The 24899-nt window shown below is 37.3% G+C and overlaps 1 protein-coding gene across 1 annotated transcript in view; it reads right to left on the reverse strand.

Moving 5' to 3' along the window:
- LOC127409597 (collagen alpha-1(XII) chain-like) overlaps positions 1–24899 on the reverse strand; it is a 115193-nt gene that overhangs the window by 60928 nt on the left and 29366 nt on the right. Inside the window, exons 14-30 of the mRNA XM_051644260.1 lie at positions 23907–24176; positions 22415–22684; positions 21682–21874; positions 21464–21588; positions 17267–17416; positions 16974–17093; positions 16198–16362; positions 15790–15936; positions 13989–14131; positions 12483–12612; positions 10739–10884; positions 8671–8800; positions 6632–6768; positions 4709–4838; positions 3559–3698; positions 1449–1581; positions 1329–1349 (exon numbers count right to left, since the gene is read on the reverse strand). Of these exons, the coding sequence (XP_051500220.1) occupies positions 1329–1349; positions 1449–1581; positions 3559–3698; positions 4709–4838; positions 6632–6768; positions 8671–8800; positions 10739–10884; positions 12483–12612; positions 13989–14131; positions 15790–15936; positions 16198–16362; positions 16974–17093; positions 17267–17416; positions 21464–21588; positions 21682–21874; positions 22415–22684; positions 23907–24176 (2550 nt within the window). The remainder of the gene's footprint in view (positions 1–1328; positions 1350–1448; positions 1582–3558; positions 3699–4708; positions 4839–6631; positions 6769–8670; positions 8801–10738; positions 10885–12482; positions 12613–13988; positions 14132–15789; positions 15937–16197; positions 16363–16973; positions 17094–17266; positions 17417–21463; positions 21589–21681; positions 21875–22414; positions 22685–23906; positions 24177–24899) is intronic.

The raw sequence follows: 24899 nt of genomic DNA on the forward strand, positions 1-24899 counted from the left end.
ATTCAGTAGGATAGATTGTCAGAATATTTTATCACGATGTTCCACAAAGGAATAACGCAGATATTCAAGAGCCTTGAACGTCAGGAAGCTCATTCGGTTCCAGTATCTTTAAAAAAAATTAAACCAGTTCTCGATTCCCAACCCTAGTCAACATGATGGTCAAATGAGCTTTATGGGTCAGTCCTTAAAGATGGATAGCACATGAGTGTTTGGGGTGAACAAATGATAATAACGCAACAAAGAAAATGACAAAAACAATGGTTGGCTGCATGTGTGCATGCGCGTTTATGACTGATGACAGATGACAAAATGATGGTGATGACTTGACAATGATGACGGATGATGGATTCACAGACACATGATTGATGGTGAATGAGTTTCTTATAGAGGTAGGCGGTATGACCAAAATACTATATCAAAGTATGAGCTATTTTTCACAGTAACAGTACTGTATATATCACAATACAGATATTTTTGCTAGAAATTGAATAAAAAAAAAGGTTTACTCTATATATAAAATAACCATGTGGTTATGCCTTTCTCATTTGATTACTTTCCAACTTTGATTGGATGATGAAGTGGTAAAATAGCCTATATAGTGCATTAATATACAGTGAGTTCTACTGTATATTAATGTGGCAAGTTGCAACTTCGCTCAACAAATAGCCACAACACAAAGAGAAGTTTAACTACACACCTTAAAAAAGTAATTTCCCATCTTGACTTGTTTGGGACACGTCATGCTCTGAATTTTTCCATTTCTACATATTTCTTTGTCGCTCTCACTTGTCAATAATGTAAAGCAGTCCTGCCCACTTAAAGCTGCGCAAATATATTTAGTGCGATATAAAAACTTTTGCAGAATTTCTACCAGTTGACACATTTCTAATATTGCACAGTATATAACGTCATACCACCCAGCCCTAGTTTCTGATGGAGTGCTGGCTGAACACAAAAATGCACATGCAATTCTTAGGAGCCGTTCAGGCCAAATGCGTTCCTGCGCTAAAAAAAAAAGATAGATGCGGATAAACAAATAGAACAGAGAGTATTCTAGGTCTCGAGACATGTTTTTAAAAGTTGACACTGCATCTAAAAAACACAGTACTCTTGTGCGATACGCTGAAAAAACAGCAAGACACGGCGCAACGGTCAAAGACGTCCATCTAGCATAAGTTTACATAGAAAAACATCTGGAAAAACAGCACAGACGGTCACAAAAACACGTTCGGTGTGAACAGCTCCTTAGTCTTCCTTTTCCATTGACATGTTCATCTTCTTGATTAGCATTACTATTAACAAATTCCTCTCGTTTGAAACAAACATACCAGATGAAATGATCTTTGAAACTAGAAAAAAGATATTAAAAGAACAATGTTATTTCATTGTAACATCAACACACGTTTTAAATGTGTTCTATATGTAGTTGTGAGTGTGTGTAGTCTCACATGTGCGTTGGGTTCCCATCAGGTCCTCGCTCTCTGACTCATCGGGATAGATGGCTGTGATGGTGACGTCATACGGTGTGTCTGGGTCTAATTCCGTTAGAACTTGTGTAATCTCCTCACGACTCAGGATATCCTACGAAAGATCCGTTCCAGCATAACCCACACATGAGTGAATGAAGACAAAATCTGAGCATGTTTATTAGATCAAGTTGACCTAAACAGTACCTTCTAAGGCATCAAACTAACCCACATGTAACCTCATAAGTGACTGATTTGGAACGCTCTTTATAGGCAGCAACTCCACACAACACACAAATAATGCACCCTGTGTGAATCACACAGGTCATTCGACACACAATTCATTTCATTAGAGGGTGTTTCTTCAACTTCAAGCATTTTTAGCATTAAAGGGGGCCGCCAAAGGGGGGCACTAATTGCGAAAAACGTTTACGTTTAAAAGGTTAAAGTTCCCGTATACATAAGTCAGTCATATGAGGTATCATTTGAAAGCTTAGAATCTGAACTTTTCAGAGATAACCATGACTTCTGCATTTATGTTAATTAAAATAACAAAATGTGGCCTAAAATAGGTAATGGGGTAGAAATATTTATATGAAAATAAAAACCTTCACATAGCACCTAAATGGACCAGTCATATATCAAATGAAAGCGCTCATTCTCAGAAATGTGACTGTACAGTTTATTTTGTTTCCCTAATACCACAGTTTGAAAGATTTTCAGAAGAATCACAATGTGAAATATGATTTCTGTAAGTCATCAAATACAACCGTCTTGTTTATGCTCTGATAACTGCTGTTTTAAAAAAAAATTGCCCTTTTTTACTTGTCTGTGAGCTTGCTTGGCTGAATAATCCAATGTTATATCTTAGATGTCCAGAACAAAATATGCCATCCAGCAGGAAAAGCATGCTAAACAAATCATCAGAAATATATGTTATCGACTATTGTTAAATCACCGCAGAGGGGAGGATCTCAACTTTCTAATGACACCTAGAATGAGCTTCTAGTCCACTCAGAGGCCGAGATATTCGATGAAATAATGAGGGTGTTGCATGAACTGAAAATAAGACTGAATGTCTATGGACGAGCACAACTGTGAGGGCTGAAATGCGTTAGAGCGCCACCCACATTTCAGATCTGTATATTGTGATGGAATGTTAAAGAGAAAAAATAAATATTTTTTTAGTGCTTGCTGCCATCTAGTGGAATGAAATTATACTTTTCAAAGTTATACGAATAATTGTCTTTTTTTATTTTACTTGGGGGGGTTCTCTGAAAAATGAGACCAATTTTTTTTGCAATTAGTCCACAGTATGTGTGAATGGTGAGTTTTTAAATTTGAGTGTGAAAAATTGCAGACGGCAGCCCAAAAATGCACCAGAGTTCAACACTTTTAAAACTCTTACAAGTTTTTGTTTAATTTGTCAATGTCCAACAGTGTATGTACCTGCATCACAGGAGATTTATGTCATTTTTGTCATAAAAATTCCCACCACAGCGTCATTTCCAGCACATCTCAATTTCTGTATTGGATTGAATAGAATTCTTTGGCGTGAATGATGCTGATGGAAATTACATTTTTTAAATAAAATGTCTGACTCCTTTGTCTTGCTAAGGCTAATTTCATAGCCAACATTTTATGCATCCTATATGCAAATAATTAAATGCATAATTTGGCAATAATACAAACTTGACTGGAAATGATTACACGTGATATTTAACATGATTTTTTCTTTGTTTTCTTCAAACATCACTTGTCTCATATTTCATCTCAAGCATGCTCTTCACTGACACTTTTGTCGAATTTGTTAACAAGTACACTAACTTTATAAGGGACAAAAGTGTTTGGTGTGGTGGAAATGACGGTGTAAGTGAAGTGTTTATTTCACTCTTTGTTTATATGATCATAGTTTAAAACAAGTAATAATTTCTATTTTTATAATGGATTTTCATAATGTTGGTGAAATGACTGGCAGAACGTGATACTTGAAACAGCAAAGTCTTGAGTACGATTGCAAAAAAAGCACCAGGCCTAAGTATAAATGTAAGGTAAAAATGCTAGTTGATAGAAACTAGTCCGGTTAACGTACATATTTGAAGTCGTTCTCTCCCTTCTTGGTCCAACCGATGCGATACAGTGCAACATCTGGTGCTCCATGCTCCCACGTGACTCTAAATGACGTCTGGGTCACCTCAGAAAACCTCAAGTTCTTAGGCGCAGGAACAACATCTGAACATCAACAGAAAAAGGATGTGACAAATAGACAGCGGAGAAGCAAACCTGTGAACCACGTGAACTTCAGTGGGCGACCAGCCCAGGCAGCTATTTGACAAGTCACATTGTTAAGTTTGTACATGCAAATGTGTTTTTATGTAAAAGTGGTTTCACCCCATGCAGAGACTAATAAAAGAAAGCCATGCAGATACACAGGCCGTGGGTAGGGGTGATATGACATGGCAGTCATTATTCCCGAAATGTTTTGCTTCAACACCAACCTACCAAATAACAACTAGCAACAAGCTCAAGTACTGTTGGCGCCAAACTAACTTCATTGGAGAACTGGCAAGATCACAGGAATAGTTCACCCAAGTGAAAAATTCTGTCATTATTTACTCACCCTAACGTAGCTTGAAACCCATACGACTTCCTTTCTTCCGTGAAACACAAAAGGTGAATTTAAAAAAAAGTGTTCCCAGATTTTATTTATTATATACCATGTTAAAAGTAATCGATACGACTAATGCACTATATTCCAAGTCTTCTGAACAGATACGATCACTTTGTGCGATGAACAAATGAAATTGAAGTCATTTACACTCAAATAAAACCAAATAATTAAAAAATAATTTAAATCAAATATGCTGTTGATAATATCAAACCACATTTGTTCTCATCACCAAATGTCATGACGTTATGTCACAAAAAGCAATTTTAGTGTTTGATTTTATCGATGTAGTCACCGTTTTTTATTTAAGCACAAAGTGATTGTATGACTTCAGAAGACTTGGAATATAGTGCATGAGTCGTATCGATTATTTATACAGTGGTTTTATGGTGTTTTGTTGTCCTTTATCGAGCTTGACCAACCAGAGTCACTATTCAGCTGCATTACGGCAAATAAACCCTGTGAAGACTTTTAAAAATTCACCTTTTCTGTTCCACGGAAGAAAGTATGTCATATCTGATTGGATTGACATAACTTTCATTTTAGGTGATCTATTCCTTTAAGATAAGCTCACCAGTTATTGCTGTGCCATGCACTGGAGTTCCTGAACCCTCGTCGTAGACGGGAGTGACGTCAACACTATACTCCGTCTGTGAGCGGAGGCTGGTCAGAACCAGGGTGGTGATGTCACCGTTGACCTCAACCTGTAAATCAAACAACCTGAACATTAACACGACACACATGTCAGGGGAAAGTAAATGACCTGTGCATATGATTCACCCAATGGCTGAGAAATGACTAAAATCTTCAATTGATGCATGGATCAACGTGTTGGTATCAAGGGATGTGCAATTTTGGTCATTTTAATGGTTGGTCTTTAATGGCATTTTAAAGGTGGGACACATGAAATGGAGCGAGTTCTGTCTGTGCTATTTTTTAATTGTTATTCAGTTTACATATAAACACGACGGACATCTTGTGCAGTTCATGAACAGCTGCTGTGCCAACTTTAACCAACTGGTACCACTCTTTATGCCACTGAAGATTTTGAAGTTGTTATAAAAATCAAGCAATGATTTAAAATAAAAATTAAATAATAAAATAATAATATAAAAAAATAAGAATAACTGATGATAATAATAATAATAATAATTAATTAATAATTATAAATAATTATTTACAATTAAATAATTATTGAAATAATTTAAAATAAAAATGTTTTTATGATCAATTATTGCTGTCATTTCTGAGTCCTCAAAAATGATTTATAATTACAAATAATTAAAAAACAAAACTTTAATAATTTATAATTATACATAATTATAAATAATAATAATAATAATAATAATAATTAAATAATTATTAATTTAATTTTAATTTAAAAAATAATTGTTTTCATGATCAATCATTGCTGTCATTTCCAAGTCATCAAAAATGATTTATCATGATTTATTAATCAAATAATTATTATAAATAATAATAATTAAATAATGTTTATAAGGATAACAATGAATACATATTAAATTATAAAAATTATTTATCATTAAATAATTATTAATTAATTTAAAATAAAATAAAAATGTTTTCATGATCAGCCACTGATGTTATTTCTCATATATAACTGGGATCCGCATTTAATTGGTACAACAGATTGCCTGGTATTTTCATCAGGGTTTTTTTAAAACAGAGTCAACATCAATCCACTGAGATAAATTCTTATGATATGGATCCAGAATACAGTGGGAGATCCAGAATTCTGCTAAGTGAATCAGATCATCTTTACCCTGTTCCAGAGTATGTCCAAAAAGAGATAAACAACAGTCTGCATCCTATCAACATGCAAGTTGCTTGGACGTGACCTTTCAGACCTTCATAAATAATTGCACTGGTTCAGGTCAGCAGATCTTTAAAGATAAAAGAGTCTGTCTGGAAAAGCTGCAGCTCTCTGGAAAAACCCATAAAGGCATCACAGCAGAGAGACAGGAAGACACGGGGGGAGCGAATTCCCAAAGGCATCCTCCACGGAACCCCTGGATTTTAATTTGGCATCTGGCCAGGATCTGTTCAAAAGCACCTCACAAAGGGGTGATTTTGGGGTCTTTTGTAATGCAGGATGTCCCAGCTAATGAACTCTTTCAAAGCCAAACCCCCAGAAACAATGCCTGGCCATGTCTTTCTTCACTGGTCTACCACTTAAGTCTTCTTCTAACTCACATTCCCTACATAGCTCAGGCCTCTGTCCAAACTTGAGACTATTTATAATGGAAAAATGTAAAACTCACAGCTGAAGTGCAATTCAAATTTTATTAGGGGTGTTTACGAAGGCAAACATCATTAGGAGGTCTACTGTTGCTCATACTTAGGGTTAGGGATTTGAACAAAGCATTTAACTTCGGCGTGCAATTCACTGTTTGGCAGATTTTGATGATGAAATCTTAATGAGTCTTTGATCCTGATGATCTTCTCTGTGAGTTATACTCAGTGAAATGTTTATTACCTCTTTCTGTTCTCCGTCCTCTCGCCTATATGTGATGATGTACTTCCTGACATTTCCAGGAGCTGCATCCCAAGTGAGACGCATGGAGCTATGAGTGACTTCATTGATCCTCAACTCACCAGCTGTAGGCAGAGGCACTGAAAGATAGATAGAGATATGCCAAAAAATGCAACAACAACAAAAAAAAAAAAAAAAAGAAAAAGAAAAAGTGCTTAAAGAAATAGTTCCCCAAAAATGAAAATTCTGTCATAATTTAGTGCTAAAAATATGTTTTCGTCTGAACGTGTCACTGTGAACAAGTTTTCTCATGCTCTCATGAACGGACGTCAAGATTTTCACCAAAAAATTACTTAAATCTAGGGTTGTTTCTCACCAAAAATCTATCGTATGCCTCCAGAGGACTTGGAATATGAAACAAATTGCATGGACAACTTTTATGATACTTTTTGGCTTATTTTATTAACTTTAAAGTGAGGCCATTGCATTGAAAAGGAAGACCACGATACGCAGTAAAACATCTCTTTTTGAAAGAAAGAAAGTCATACAGGTTTGGAACAACATGAGGGTGACTAAATGATGACAGAATTTCTATTTTTGGGTGAACTACTCCTTTAAAGGGCATAGTTCACCCAAAAATGAAAATTCTCTTCTAATTTACTCACCCTCATGCCATCTGAGATGTGTGTGACTTTCTTCTGCAAAGCACTTTTGAAGATATTTAGAAAAAGATCCAGGCTCAGGCAGGTCCTTAAAATCTTCAAAAGTGCTTTGCAGAAGAAAGAAAGTCATATACATCTCAGATGGCATGAGGGTGAGTAAATGATCAGAGAATTTTCTTTTTTGGGTGAACTATCCTTTTAACTGTCATGAAAATAATGTCACACTGCGAAAAATAGGTTTAATTTTCATTATGCAAAATACAATTTCTAAAATTTTTTTGTTTTTGACTTTGGGGTTAAATGTGACCAGGACATGATTTATTTATTTTTTCTCATAAACTTTACCTTAAAGCATGTTAGACTTAAAGGAATAGTTCACCCAAAAATGATAATTCTCTCATCATTTACTCACAATTATGCCACCTCAAACTTGTATGACTTTCTTTCTTCTGAGGAACACAAAAAATATATATTTCGTTTATTTTACTGTGTTTACAGCCATACAATGCAAGTTGATGGGGTCCAAAACTTTCAAGCTCTTATGAGGATATAAAGATATCATAAAAGTAATCCATACGACTCAAGTTGTTTATTCCATGTCTTCTGAAGCAATTCGATCGGTTTTAGGTGAGAAATAGACCAAAATATAACTCCTTTTTCCCTATAACTCTTGACATCTGTAATGTCCCGTGATGCAATCATGATTTGAAGCTCGATTACACTTCCTCGTGCTTGATGCATGCACAGAGCGCAATGCAGACAGCAGATGTCAAGATTTATAGTGAAAAAGGAGTTATATTTTGGTCTGTTTCTCACCCAAAGTGATCATATCACTTCAGAAGACATGGTTGAAGCCATCCAAGTCCTAAGGATCACCTTTATGTCCTTTTTAAAGCTTGAAAGTTTTGGACCCCATTGACTTGCATTGTGTGGATATGTTCACATCATATCTTCATCAAAATATCTTTGTTTGGTTCCGCAGAGGAAAGAAAGTCATATGTGTTTGAGACGGCACAAGGGCGAGTAAATTATTATTTTTGGGTGAACTATTCTTTTAAATTATAATAGTATTTTTATTCTTGAAAGTAAAAAATAAAATTGTGCTCACTACCTGTATGGTTTCTGAAACCTATCCAAGTTGGATCAGAATGTGTTTTGCCACTCCTAATAAACCTATTATGACGCCAAACTCTCTATATAATATTAAATAATATCTATATTATTTTTACAATAATGATATTTTATATATTTTATAATTATATTTAAAAAATAATTAATTATTTTCATAATATTTCATTTTTATTATATAATATCTATGTCATATTTAATATATTATATAGACATACAATACATGTTGACATAAACAGACTGCAGACATACAAGTGACTCCTCTGTCGATGAGCGGTTCACTGGGCATATCTCTGTGCAGGGCGGACAGGGAGATGGAGTACGCCGTGTTTGGAAGCAGCTGCAATAGCTGGACGTCATTCACATCTGCACCAACTCGCATCTGTGGGAGGGAGGGATGTTAAGAGAATGGGCATCAGTGAAGAAACAGCCCTGCGAGACAGGACTTGTTATGAGGAACACCTGGCATATACATACTCCCGGTTGTTAAGGTACAGTATGTCTCCTCTAGATAGACTGAGAGACCAGGTCAATCTCTGCTGGATCTCCTAACTTTTCCAGACTACTTTTTTTTTTAAATATGGAGCATCTGTTCATATTACTAAATGACTTGCAAATTAGTGGAAATAGGCAACATTATCTTATTTTTGTGCCAATAGCTCTAGCAAGATGCACGAGTCTGTTTTTGTAGACCCCCCTAAAGGAACATTTTATTGCTGAGAGGTTGCTCAGTGTTCTCAGTTACATTTCATTTAAGTGTCAACTTTTTCCTCAAATGTAACTACTAAAATTACTTTGGAAAAATAAAAATAGACACAAATGGGACAATTCATGTAATACAGTAAAAGTGTAGAGTTATAAAATTAAAGGGATAGTTCACCCAAAAATTAAAATTCTCTGATGATTTACTCACCCTCATGCCATCCCAGATGTATACGACTTTCCTGCTTCACCAGAACACATTTGAAAAAAATAAATAAATAAATAATATCATAGCTCAGTAGGTCCTTGAAATGCAAGTGGATGGTGATACAAACTTTGAATCTCCAAAAAGTACAGGCAGTCAGCATAAACGTCATCCATACAACTCCACTGGTTAAATTAATGTCTTCTAAAGTGATACGATCGCTTTTGTTGAAAAAAATTACATCTATATTTCAGTAATTTTTAACTATAAATCACCACTTCCGGTCAGCAGCAGTATGCGCATTCACGAGAGGGCTGAGTTCATGTGGTCTCGTGTGACGTTTTGTGTTGGCATGTTATGTAATCTCACGTTTTCACTCGGTTGAGAAATCTGTACAGCGTTCCTCCAACTCAGTTGTAAACAGCGCTGCTCTTCCAGGTGTCGCATGTGCGTCTGTTCTCACATGAACATGCCAACACGATTGCGTCGCACGCGTGTAATGCTGCTGACCGGAAGCGATGATTTATATTTAAAAAGTACTTAAATATTGATCTTTTTCGCAGCAAAAGTGACCATTTCACTTTAGAAGACATTAATTTAACCAGTGGAGTTGTATGAATGACGTTTATGCTGACTGTCTGTTCTGTTTGGAGCTTCAAGGGTCTAATCACCATTCACTTGCATTTTAAGGACCTACTGAGCTAAGATATTTTTCTTCAAATTTGTTCTGATGAAGAAAGAAAGTCATCCACACCTAAGATGGCATGAGGGTGAGTAAATGATGGGTGATGGGTGAACTAACCCTTTAATTCGGATAGCATATCTCTAAATACAATTTTTAAGTTCATGCAGGGTTGCAGGCTATGGTATTTTGGTAAATCTGAGCACAGTTTGAGATATTGTATAAGATATTCTGAAACTCTAGAGGAGACACATGTGAGATTACTGGAGTCTTTATCTCTGTGGAAAACATAAATAGATGCAAAAGTCTCCATTTGTTCTCCATTTGTCTAGTAGAATCAGTTGTGATAGTACATGAAAATACAATTGACCCTATTTACTTTTTAAACGAACAATAAATCGGTGCATGATATTCCAAAGGAGGTCAAAATCTTTCATGAAAATAATTTATGCTGTTTCACACGGGAATACGTCACATTATGGAATTAAATATGGTTGCAAACACTGTTTCATGTTGACTTTAATGAGATCTTATTTGTGATTTGTCTGTCCTGCTATGTGTCTGCCTGAACAACACGATAAAAGAGCTGCTTCTTGCTTTGGGACACTGCTTTCACCACCGCTGGCAGAAGTTGGTATTTGCTGCCTTGTGGTGTTATGAAGCAGAGGTGGAAATTTTGAGAAATCATCTGGAGGGGTGTTCTGGAAGTTGTCAGTCCGACAAGTGCTCACCTCCATCTTTCCAGAGGGCACGCTGGCATTGATGGCGCTGTAGATCAGCAAATACCCACTGGCCCCGCCCACAAGCTCCCACCTGACCCGCATAGACATCAGGGCCTCGTCATACACTGTCATGCTTGTCACGGCAGGTAGGGGCACTGTGGAGACCAGAGAGAGGAAAAAACATTTGCTATGTTCGGAATAGCACCCTACTATGCTGCTCTTATTATTTCTACAGTACATAGTATGCAGTACGGTGCACTGTATGCAAATTCAGACTGTCATATGCTTATTCATTTTAACACAAAATTGGATTTAAAATGCCATTCAAAATGGCCATTTTAATTTCCAAGATGATAACTCAACGCCACATGCTGATTAAACATACAGTGTAGTCAGGTCATGTAGCATACTACTGTTTGAAACATTTATTGTGGAATAAGTTTTACTTTATTTAAAAAATAGTAGGCTGTATACAGTAGATACTGCAGAGTATTCAGTATGCAGAAAACTAATAGAAGATAGCCTTTGATCTTTAATATCAGCAGTGTGGTACACTGAAGCTTTTAGCACATTCAAAACAGTTAAAATTAGAACAAAAAAGAAACCGTTGTGAGTTCTCATGAATGGCTGTGCAGTGGTCACACAGAGACATAAAATGACCATAAAGCGAAAGCCACAATGACCACTGCATTCAAGTGACTCATGACAAAACTATAAGCCTCTCTTTATAATGGCAAGATCTTGTAATGTTGATCATAAACATTATAGCGAGAAACATAAAAAAGATTGAGAATGGCCCATTAAAATGTTCTGTTTACTTTTAATCAGAAATAAATTATTCAAGTTGTCTTTGTCGATCCACAATCAGACCTTTTCACAAATGTTCACAGCTGTTCTGTATTTGGGCTGTGGAAACCAGAGTTAAAATTTTTTGTTTTAGAATCTGCACCAATTCTTTTTATTTAGGCTTTTTAGAGGTTTTATATTGGCTCCATTTCAAATGCTAGCGAGTTACCTACCTAGACAGCATTTTTAGGCCCAAAACATACTACTTGGCCAACGCATTAGAAGCCTACAGCCCATTGTACGTACTTAACACACAGTTTTATCCGCTATAGTGCCCCTTGTGGCAAAGCTTGTGACCCATTTCGGAATGAAACAATTTGTGAAATTGATATAACTAGAAGCATTTGCGCTCACGTACACTTGAAGAGCTATTCCAAAGTGAAAGTTATTTCAAACTGTAGTCTGGGTTTGTGAAGTTAGCCTTAACTGACTTGATGCCAACATAGAGGGTTTCAAAACAGTCCCTTAAGGGGCTGTTCACACTAGGCGGGTTTTTGCGTCCATCTGCGCTGTTTGCTGTTTTTCCATGTAAACATGCGCTAGACAGACGTCTTTGACCATTGTGCCACATCTTGCTGTTTTTAAAGTGTCTTGCGCAGGAACGCAACATTTTTAGACGCTGTGTCAATTAAAAGTACTTTAACTGTTAAAAACACGTCTCCAGACACCTGCATTCTGTTCTTTTCCTGGTGCTGTGTCTAGCTTTTTAAGCACGGCCTTTTCCTACAGTATATAGACAGCAAACAATGAGGTAGCTCAGAAGAATTTGGAACAGAGCTACGGCATAGAGAATTTTCACAGGGAAGATGAAGACAGATTATTTAGTGAGTTTTATTGGCAGATGAGATGAACAGTAGGAGAACTAGTAAGATAAACAGAAGCTGAGGTAAAGATCTGCTGAACTTACATGTGGTTTCAGTTCCTTTCAGTGGCTCACTGCTCTCCTCACCAATCACACCAAAAACTTGGACAATGTACTCGGTCATGGGGGTCAAGTTGAGCAGGACAACTGTGTTTTCTTCGCCATCAACAAACAGCTGTAAAACATAATCATGAGAGATGGTTACACATGGACAGTGAGAGAAACTGTGAGGCATGTGGCGATGTGAAAATATTTCTCTGAAGTTGCAGGTTCTAAGAGGTTGGGAACCCAGCATGGGAACAGGCAGGATTGTGTAGTGAGATTTATGGAACATTCCATCTATTTTATTTCACAAATCTGATCTTTAATATGCTTAATGCACAAAGAACTTTCCATATACACTCAGTCTATACAGTACATTAAAATACGAGACACCGCAGGACTTTAAATGCATATTACGTAAAAGCTGTTCTGTTTAATTTAAACTCCTGAGACCCCGTGTCCACATGCGCGGACATTACGTTTTGGCTTCGATATAGGCTATGCATAATTTCATTTCATTTAAACTGACTGATCTCAGTTCAGGAGACTCTAGGCTGTCATTAAAGGGTTAAACCTTCGATGCACCGAGTCATGTGACAAAACAACATGGTGCCGATCTCAGCGGTTTGTCTTTGGGAGAAACGGCAACAAAACTACATCTGGTAAGATGTGCTATTTTTATTTTTTACCCCTTTTCTCACAATTTAGATTGCCCAATTCCCACTTAGTAGGTCCTCGTGGTGGCGCGGTTACTCACTTCAATCCTGGTGGTGGAGGACAAGTCTCAGTTGCCTCCGCTTCTGAGAGTCAATCCATGCATTTTACCACTTGGCTCATTGTGCATGACACCGCGGAGACTCACAGCATGTGGAGGCTCATACTATTCTCCGCGATCCATGCACAAATTACCACACGCCCCATTTAGAGCAAGAACCACTATTCGCGACCACGTGGAGGTTACCCATGTGACTTTTCCCTCCCTAGCAACTGGGCCAATTTGGATGCTTAGGAGACCTGGCTGGAGTCATTCAGCACACCCTGGATTCGAACTCATGACTCCAGGGGTGGTAGTCAGCGTCAATACTCGCTGAGCTACCCAGGCCCCGGTAAGAAACCTCATTAAGTTTTTACATTAAAACCTGATTTAGTTAAAAGAGTTGAGTCTCTAGTTTCATTCCATTTGCCATTTTACAAATTTCATCGATTTATCGTGAAACAGCATGCTGTTAAACAAAATGACCACGTACATGGACTATAGTCTCATTTCCTTAAAATATTCTATATACAGTAAGGTGCATTTCTAACTGTTTTGAGACCAGTGCAGACAGACAGCACACTGGAGGTTAAGTCATTCACTAATTAGGGAGCAAGGGAGCATCCTATAGCTTTCCTATGCAGTCAAGTATACATATTCTATATATATATAGAATCTACCCATGCAACATGAATTTGTCCATTCTTTTGAATAAGAGTTGGAATTGTAGATTAGGCTCCATTTTTATTTCTCACTACTTCAGGGGTTCCTCCAGCGGCAGGGACGTATTCAATACGGAACCTCTCCACTGGCTCGTCAGGTGGCATCCAGGTAGCACGGAATGAGTAGTGTGTCACCTCTGAAGTCACTAGGTCAGTGGGCGTCCCTGGGCCACCTCCTGGATTACGGAAAGCAATGGATAGATTTGAGTCATGGAGTCCAACAGCTCCCAAATCAGGTTACACTGAGTGTGCAAATCTACCTCAAGTATATTAGCTTCTTGCAAAATGTTAAGTGGGTTATATCAACACTTTCAGGGTTTGGTAAATCACTGTTATTCCCAGAGGAAGAATCAGAGCTCTGGCACTGCTATCCTGTCAGCAAGATTTTTAGTATAGAAAAAAGAACTATCTGGCAAAATGAGAATGCATTATCATCAATGGTTGGCAAGACTTCAAGCTGTTTAGCTGAGCCAAAAGCATTGAGCTTCAGGAGTTCTTGGGTCTTTTATTCTAGTCTGTATCTAATAGTGTTCTGTAGGAGCGAATGTAGATTTACAAACTGTTTCGCATTCTAGGACTGAAACTCTACGCATGTAATCTACACAAGCTTGAATTCATGAGGTGTTGGGTGCTTAATTGCATCAATGCGCAACAGAAAAACGTGTCATTCTTAAGAGGATCTCATTTCCATGACCTTTCCAGTCGTTTGTGATTTTAAACATAATTTTGATTCAGGCTGATTCGCTAATTAATCATTCAGACTGATTCATGACCCAGTCCGATTGAGTCATTGAGAAAAGTAACTCAAAATTACAGTTTGCTCACAAATCTGAGTTTGTGATCAAGCCAAACATATGAGCAATATCTAGACAATGAAATATTTTTAAAAAGCTGAGCATAACTAGAACATTTTATATTCACTACAGAATAAGGATGTGCCGGAAGCTGAATGGGCACGGATAATGGCTTCAAAATGAAAATAGAATTCTACGGAGTAATAGAAAAATACACAAGGATAAAATTATGTTTTAAATAAAGATATTTAAAATAACAACGCAATGGTGAGTCTGTGGAGCCAATATGACTAAAGTGTAAACTTCCTGAATGAAAATGTACACGGTGTGATTTTCAAGTTCAAATATGTTGGCCATGTGTTTCAAAACATTTCTGACCAATAAGAGCTATTTCTTTTTAAAACAAAGTTCTGCCAAAAAAAGCAGATGTCATTTATTTCTGTTTCAAAAGGAATGTTTTTGTATTATTTATTTATTTAGTTTTTTTTGTTTGTTTGACAATATGAATGAGGGAGAGCAATGCTAGAGCAAACAACATAGTTAACAACACTTACTCAGCTTCATCTGGTATAAAAAAATATAAGAATAATAAAAAATAAAAATAAAAAATAAAAATTATAAAAAAATATTAATTATCAAAATAATAGTATAATTAAATAAAAATAGTAATAATAATAATTTGTTTTCATTATACAAGGCATATTTTTCATCTAGTTTTGACACACTTCCGATATAAGCCCCACCTACAATTCGGTTATATCTGAATAAAGTTACAGATAATTTTGCCATTGCAACAGACACAGATACATATACAGATAATGACTTCGCTGCACACCCCTACTACAGAAATATCCAAGACTTATAAGACTTAATTTCCATGAACTTTTTAGGCTTCAAATGCACTGGACAAGCATTTTAAGTCTGCGTTTGCATACCTGCGTAGAGTTTCTGGCCTAAAACGTCATATTATGTTAGCCTGGCCAGTTATTCATCTCTTTCGAACTCATCCCTAGTTTAAGATAGACTCAACCGTGACTCACCTGGGCCTTTAACACTGTTGCAGAGGTTGTTGGTGAGGTCATCCACAATGTCCAACAGAAAAGAGAAGTCGTTGACATTGTACATGTGGATCTCATCAGGGTCGGAGGCAATGGATCGCAACTCATTTTCATCTGCATTCTTTACACCTAGGAGCCAAGAAGAGACCATGACCAGATCTCAGATGCTTCAACTGGGTCAACCAGATACAGATTGGGATACAATACTGCCAAATTAAACTTTCTGATATGCTTTGGAACTCTAGATTGAGTATCTCTTTCTGTTATGCAAACTTACATTTCAGCAGGGCAGTTAAGATTGTGACTGACGTGAAGGAGTTTCAGTATGCTTTGTGTAATGGTCAACAAATTTAAGAAGAAAATTACTGCATATTCAGGAGAAGAACTTACCAACGGCATAGAGTTCAATGCCCGAGTCACGCAGTTTCTGAGAATTGAATACAATCTCATCCTGAGATTTGCCATCTGTAACAAGGACACCAATCTTCCGAGAATCGGGTCTTAAACCCACGTTTGGTTTGAAGTTGTTCTGGAGGATGTAGTTCAAGGCCATACCTTTGGAAAGACGTAAGATGCATGTTGGTTTCATCATAGAGGGCGTCTATGTTCATTATACCTTCATTAGCTTTATTGCAATGTAACAGGCTTGTTGTTTATTCCCCTATAAGCGATATTATAATGTATAAAGATAAGAATACTGACCACTGTTTAATTTTGGCTGTATGCTACAGTATGTACAAGATGCTTCTAAAGTTAATTTAAAGTTTTAGATGTTAAAATAATTTCTCCTAACCCAGTTTACTGTGCTGAGTCAACTGTAAGCAAACCATTTGTAGGTTGAGTAAACACGGTGGCACTTTCAAAACGTTTCCCTGTCTGTTCTAGCAGTCCAACATGTTAACTTCTGGCTCAACCAATGGTTTTTCTTTGAAAAATGGAAGACAGGGAAACTTGTCTGGGAAAACTGGTTAGTAACAATCATTTTTGCAATTCCGTTTGGTGCCAGTAGAGGTGCATAAAATCCACACTTCACTTTTAAATGCTGTTTTCACGAGGTTAAATGAACAATTCTAGGATTTGTGCAACTGCAAGATATGACTGCTGTTCTTATTGAAATAATAAATAATAATTGTAAATGACAATGCAGTTATGAAATGGGGTCATACCAGTCATTGTATTTCCGCCTTTGTAGGGTAAGTTGGTTACCGCTTCTAGCAGGGATTCACGAGTGGAATGGGCATTCAAATGCCACTCGGTTTTGGGATCCCCGCTATATTGAGCCAAACCTGAGAGAGAAGCACATATCATTTTTAATACAATTGAGAAGATTCCTGGTAATAACTCAAAATGAAGGCAAGCATAAAACTGACATACTGTGTCCAGATGCTTTTGGCCTTGTCTATAAATATACCATTAACATATCTTAAAACGAAGTAAACAGAAGCATTTGGAGACTTGCCGATTTGAACCCTGTCTGGGCCGATGTCAAAGACGCCCACCATGCGACCAATAAAAGCTCGGATTGTTTTGAAATTCAAACGGCCGATACTCCAGGATCCATCCACCAGCAGGACGATATCAGCCTTGGCTGTAGTCTTACACTGAGCATCTGTTAGCAAAAAACACCAGAGTTATGCAACGAGAAATGCCAAGAGAAGCTCGCCTGAGAGGTTATTGGCTATTCACTGATGTCAGACAAAGTTCAGTGAGAAAGATATGGAAAAAGGAAAACTATAAGTGTGTACATGCTCACAGCAAATAAAAAGGAATCCACACAAATTTACACCACAATAACGTAATAAACATCACACTTTTATCCAAGACTTTTATTTTAATTTTATTTCTTGGAACAGCCAAGTATATTCACAAAGCTTTTTCTAGATCTTTTTCTCTTTGAATCTTCAAGTCTTGTGTTGTATCCAAATCCCTTTTGGCATTCGGCCCTGGAGACCATTTTCCTGGAATCGTCATGGATTCTGTTCTAATGAACAAAGCAATGTGGTCCTTCGTGACACATGAGTGTCTGTCTTCTCTCCAAATGCTTTTGCTCATTCCACCTTTGCAGAACTTGCGGAGCTCCAGGTACCTATTGTGGAACTCTCAGCCGCCAAACTGAAACTAGCGAACTGGAGATCTCTCTTGACAATTTCACAAATGGTCTGCAAGTGAAAAAAATCTTATGAAATGGAGATTTATTCACAAACATAAATGATAAAATAGGAGACAATTGAGGTGGAACCTGATCCCGACTTGAAAATCCAATGAAACCAGCTGGTTTTACATGGTTTCTAGTTGATTATTTATGGTCATTACCTGGACCTCGATCAGCTGGACTACCAGCCAGGGTACCTGGTTTCGACCTGTAGACCATCTTGGCTAAGCTGGTTAGGGCTGGTAGACCACTAACATATGTGTCTGCACTTCAATCACGTCTTGATTGATTCATTTCAAACCCATTGTGGTGGAGTACAAAGCCAAAGTTTTGTGTCACTGTGCAAATATACATGTACCTAACTGTAGCTTTTCTGTATAGCCAAGGCTTCAAGGTATGTGGCTATGCAGAAATTGACTTTAAAAAATAAACCTACCCTCAGAAATATTCGCTGGAGTATAAAGTGTAACAACTAGCCTCTGTCTCCCCTAGAACGGTTATTGCAGTTAATGTAAGTCTAAATCATTGTTTGCTTTGTTTGTTTGAGTAAGTGATTTAAATGTATTGAGAGTGTGCAAAGTATGAAACTTAACACAGACAAGTAGTTTTAGCTGAAATTAATTGTACGAGTTCAAAACCCTTAAAGTCAGAAATTTCACCACCATTTATTTAACTCTAATAGTCAGACTGCTCATGCTGGCTTTCTAGCTGTGGTCATGGCTTTACAGAAAGGCTTCCCTCCATCGCTGTGTCTCAAGGTTTTGTTGGAAAAACATAACATTCCATGGCATTCCTATGAAACAATCTCTCCCTTCCATGTGTGAGACAGTCCCTAACTGGAAATTTGTCCATGAACTTTTCACACAATGTTGAAAGAAAGAAAAACGAAGAGCAGACAGACACAAAAACTGCAAACTCTCTAACAAATCAAGGAGGGCCTAGTACTCCAATATACATTGCAGGGTGAGATGGAAAGTTTGTTTTACTGATGACCTGAAATCATGGAATCTGGCTGAGTTTCAACTGATGATATGGAGGAATGACAATTAAAAACAACAAAAATAAAACAAATGTTCCTACAAATTGTGTTATCCATTAGCCAGTTTAAAAAAATTAAAAAAACGACATCTTTAATTAGTGTCTTTCACTGTTTTTGTGTACAGTATGTGTATCTCAGGGGAAGGTCATACTGTCTTCACCCTGTGTATTTAAAGTGAATATGAAACATATGCAACCCATTTTTTATCCCACAGTATATTCATGGAGGAAAGCATAATAGTAGGATGGGATTTGATTTCAGATCCCAATAAGAGTATAGTACTCCATTGAACCCATTTTGATGTGTTTAAACACCTTCCGCAGAATTTCCCTTAAAATCAGACGAGAAAATGGTGGGAAAAAGCCTGGGCCTAGCTGTTTGAAACATTAACCAATAAACGCCATGGCTTAGGTGGCATCAACCATAAAGGTAAGTTGTTTCAGAGGCAACATGTTGTATGTTGTTATAGGATCAGGAACGTGTATTAAGAAAGTAAACAGGGTACATTTTGATTGCATGTTGACTTTAAGAACCCTACGGTCATCCTTGATGACCGTCTCACCACCAACTGTCCCATCTTGCCGCTACATCCAGAGTACCTCAGCAACCCAACACTGCTGCACAACTTAACCTCTGGACATTCTTTCATGTTAGGACGACACTCAAATCTTTACACCGCCTGCCAAAAGCTGCCAGAATAAAAGTCAAGAACAGTTCCTGGCTAACAGTGCTGCCAAAGACCTTGCACACACTACATCATTTATACCTCTATCTTGACATACTAACCATTCCTGCTTGGCTAAGTCTAGACACTTCTTTATTGTTAGAACCCATTCACCAATTTCTTTTAAACATAGCCTTGAGACACACCTTCTTTGGCTTAAAAATGTGACTTGTAGAACAGAATGCAGGTGTCTCGAGACACATTTTTATAAGTTAAAGTTCTTTTTAACTTGACACTGCATCTTGAAAAATGTGTTCTGTGTGAACGGCCCCCTAAAGATTCATCTCCACTTGGAGTCCAATGGTAGCATATTACCATAGAGTTAAAAGACGTGCTGCATAATGCAGAGTATCCGCTGTATAGTGCCTATTTAAGTTTTTTAATTAAGTATGTGAAACAATAGAAAATGTGCAATAATATACATTTTAAATAGTAGTATGTAATTACAGCAACGTTACATGTTAATTTCAGTTTAATTTTGCATTTTTAAACTATTTTGTGTGAAAAAGTCTTATCGCAGTCTAATCAAACAATGAGAAAATTGTTAAAAATTCACTGTCAAATTGGAATAAACTAAGAATAAACTGTTGGTTCCTAGCAGAAATTAATGCTAAAAAATAAACTGTTGGTTCCTAGCAGAATGTTATGCTAACAATAAACGGTTCATTCCTAACAGAAAGTTATGCTAACAATAAACGGTTCATTCCTAGCAGAAAGTTATGCTAACAATAAACGGTTCGTTCCTAGGAGAAAGTTATGCTCACAATAAACGTTTCGTTCCTAGCAGAAAGTTATGCTAACAATAAACTGTTCATTCCTAGCAGAAAGTTATGCTAACAATAAATGGTTCCTTCCTAGCTGAAAGTTATGCTAACAATAAATGGTTCCTTCCTAGCTGAAAGTTATGCTAACAATAAACTGTTCATTCCTAGCAGAAAGTTATGCTAACAATAAACTGTTCATTCCTAGCAGAAAGTTATGCTAACAATAAATGGTTCCTTCCTAGCTGAAAGTTATGCTAACAATAAACTGTTCATTCCTAGCAGAAAGTTATGCTAACAATAAATGGTTCCTTCCTAGCTGAAAGTTATGCTAACAATAAATGGTTCCTTCCTAGCTGAAAGTTATGCTAACAATAAACTGTTCCTTCCTAGCAGAAAGTTATGCTAACAATAAACGGTTAGTTCCTAGCAGAAAGTTATGCTTACAAAAAACTGTTCATTCCTAGCAGAAAGTTATGCTAACAATAAACTGTTTGTTCCTAGCAGAAAGTTATGCTAACAATAAACGGTTCATTCCTAGCAGAAAGTTATGCTAACAATAAACGGTTCATTCCTAGCAGAAAGTTATGCTAACAATAAATGTTTTTTTCCAAGCAGAAAGTTATGCTAAAAATAAACGGTTCCTTCCTAGCAGAAAGTTATGCTAACAATAAACGGTTCGTTCCTAGCAGAAGGTTAAGCTAACAATAAACAGTTCATTCCTAGCAGAAAGTTATGCTAACAATAAACTGTTTGTTCCTCGCAGATAGTTATGCTAAAAAAATAAACTGTTGGTTACTAGCAGAAGGTTATGTTAACAATAAATGGTTCATTCCTAGCAGGAAGTTATGCTAAAAAAAATAAACTGTTGGTTACTAGCAGAATGTATGCTAAGAATAAACAGTTGTTTCCTATTAGGAAGTGTATGCTAATGATAAACTGTAAATTATATGTTTTTTTATGATGTGCTGAGATTGTACCTGAGGGCTCAACAGGAGGAGGCTCAGGTGCATCAGAGAGGGTGGTCTTCTCCTCTCCAGCCAAAGGCAAACTTTGACCTCCATCAAACATTCCAAAAACAGCCACAGAGTATTTAGTTCCAGCTCTGTGAACAAAGAACAAAATTCAAAACACATGTCTCAAATCTTTCTTTATGTAGAGAAACATCTAATGTTCATTCTAAACTTTGGAGATCTACCTGAGTTCCTCTAGAACGACTGTGTTGTCGTAAGGTCCAACAAGAAGTTGTCCCAGATCAATGTCATCACCGCTGGGATGGAACGTGACTTTGTACCCACGTACGGCACCAGGAGCGGGGTCCCAAGACACACGGAAACTCGTCTTGGTGGGCTCAGAGGTTTGCAGGTTTCTTGGGGCTTTATATGGTGACACTGCAGGACAAAGAGGATGCAACAATATCAGCATATAGATAAACTTAAATCCACACAAGATACACTTAGTTAAAAGCACTAGTGGCCTATGGAATTACAGTAATTCACTTTTCATGCAAATTTGTCAGTAATTCATACAGGATGATAAAAGGGAAACCAGATTCTCACATTTTCTAAAGAAAATATGAGTGGTGGTTGCATGTGCAAAACTTTTAGCCGCAATGCTTGGATGGTGTGGGTGTTTTTTTAGCGTATTGCTATTCGGTTTCTAGGGCATTTCCTACTGGCCCACCCCCAAGTTACTATGATATTCTGCTCTCAAGATATGACTCGGGTCCCTCCTTCAATCCCATTATGGGATTTTTTCACCTGTTTTATTGCCTGTCAGGTGAAAATCATAAATCTGATCACTTAGAAAAGTAATAGTACACCTCTCCTAAAAACTCTGGTTTCATTAGTACTAAACCAATGCCAACTGACTCCAACAGTGCACTAGTACAATTCTGTGACTCATGGGCTTTGAATTATTGGCCAACGTACGTGTGGTTCCTACTCCTTGCCTTGCTTTTCCTTCTCCTCGTTTGTAAATGGGATGTACAGTGATGTCGTAGGTGGTCAGAGGCTGCAGTTTTCTCAGCATGGTGGTGGTCACATTGGCAGGAACCTTGATGGTCATCTCTTTACCGCCGGCTTGAGGGACATATGTGAGCCTGTAGCTGGCCACAGGGCCTGGAGCAGGTAGCCATGTCACACGCATGGTTCTCTCAGTTTCATCCGACACCACTAAATTTTTATTGCCAGACGTAGATGCTACAAAAAGACAAAACAAAAGTACAACTTAAAAAAGTCCAGTTTCGTTTGAATCAAATTCTACTGCATGTTCCACTCCTTTCCTTTTCTTTCCCTCTTCATCTCTTTCATCTCAATCTATTTCATTTTCTTTCCTTTTTCTCTTCATTCTTTTCCTCTTCATCTAATTTCTTTCCTTTGCCTTTTTTATTTATCTCTTTATTTTCTTTTTCCTTTCCTCTTGGCCTGGTCCTTTTCCATGCATAGTTCTGTTTGACTCAAATGCTACTAGATGTTCCTCAGTGACTTTGATAAATGTATACCTGACAACTGAAATGAAAACGGAGAAAAGGTATTGTCTTAAACCCCACACTGGCATAAGTTTCCATTTGTATGATTTCAGTTTCAGTGTTTGTACATCACAGACAGCTCATATTATGGGTTGCCCTGCACACATGTATCCCTTTAAAACTGTTCTTTTCCACAGCGATAATATTCACTGAACCCATGTTGTGATCAGCTCACTTTCTCAATTTCTTTATTCCTCTTGCTTTTCCTTCCTTTTAGATTTTTCTTTGTCCTTTCCTTTCATTTTCTTTCATTTCCTTTTCTCAAACTGAGTGCCACAGACTGCAGTAAAAGTTTGTTGATTGATGCGCTTAAAACAACTGAGCCTAAGGCACAGATGTGCATGCCCTGTCAAGTCTGCATTATCTAAGAAATCATTTCTCTTTCCTCTAAAATATTGTGCTATATTCCTCCAAAAGGTGAAAAAAGGACCAAATTATTTTCAACACTCTCTCAACCCAGCTCATTAAACACACGTACTGTACACTTACGGAAATCATCTCTTAGTGACAATTACAATCACAGTATCTAAGCCTAAGCTAACCCTAACCTCTAGATTCCATCAACCAGCCATTCATCTTAATTTGTTTCTTTGGGTTCTATGTCCTATGATACCAAAGAAGAACCTTTTTAAATTCCATGGTTCTTTAGAAATGTATCCATCATGTACTGGTGCTTAAAAGAACACAGGATGGCTTTACTCTGTTAAAAATTATGCCTAGAACCAATGCACTGATCTAAAAGAATCTACAATGTCACATTAAGAACTTTTCAGTCTACTCAGTCATCTCAAGAACCATATACATGGTTGTTGATAGCAAGAAGAGTTTATTGCTGCAAAGAACAATTGAAGAAACTTTAATACAAATAACAAAGAAGCAATAGGTTTACGTACCATCAGTGGTCTCCTCCCCTATGAGTGGTTTTCCATCACCGCTGGCATAAGAAGCGAACACAGACACCTGATAGCGTGTTTCAGGCGTGAGGTTCTCTAGCAGTGTGCTGGTCACATCTCCAGGCACCACCTTCTTCCCAGACTCCTCTGAGAAGAGAGACCTCCAGCGGACATGATACTCCCTCACCCGTCCTGGAGCAGCCGTCCATGATGCCATAAAGCTGGTGTCTGTCACATCACTGGTTATTAAGTCTCTTGGGGAACCCAACTCTGTTGGTAACACCAAAAATGTGTTCAGTATACAGCAAGGAGGTAGGTCTTATGAGATATCATTGATATTAGAGGGTGGGTGGTGCAGGTTGTTGTTTCGAGCCCCACCAGGAATTGTAAGCTATCACCAATGTGCTCTCGATTGTTGTCATTGCATCAAAGTTTGCATTGAATTGAAGGAGATTTGAGAGCTATTGTGAGGAGTGGTTGCGTGTCGCCAATCACCTCACAAATACGAAATACATCACGCTAAATGTCACGACACAATATTTAAATAATACATATCTCGATACATATGTCACGATACAATATATAGTGATATGATATATAGCGATACATACAGTATGTCCTGATACAATATATTGTGATACATATGTCACAATAAAATATGTATTGATACATTTCTCTATATTATTTATCACGATACAAGCTTAGCATAAAACAGCATAGCGCAAAGGTCCCATATACATTCTATGGGCGGTCCTGTCGTAACACGCTAGTTGACTGTTACATTCTCTCCTATGATGGAGCAGAGGTTGTTATTTCAGTAAAAAAAAGAAGCTCTGACAGCGCTTCCCTGTCAGAAAGGACCTCTTAACACTATTTGATGTACAAAACAAGCCCAGATGAGACTTGCGATAGAAATCGAGTATTTTTCAGCTTATGTAAGGCACATTTTAATTACCACATAAGCACACCAGATCTTAACTATCACCAAAACGC

Source organism: Myxocyprinus asiaticus, chromosome 19 (assembly GCF_019703515.2).
Source record: "Myxocyprinus asiaticus isolate MX2 ecotype Aquarium Trade chromosome 19, UBuf_Myxa_2, whole genome shotgun sequence".
NCBI classification, from domain to species: Eukaryota; Metazoa; Chordata; class Actinopteri; order Cypriniformes; family Catostomidae; genus Myxocyprinus; species Myxocyprinus asiaticus.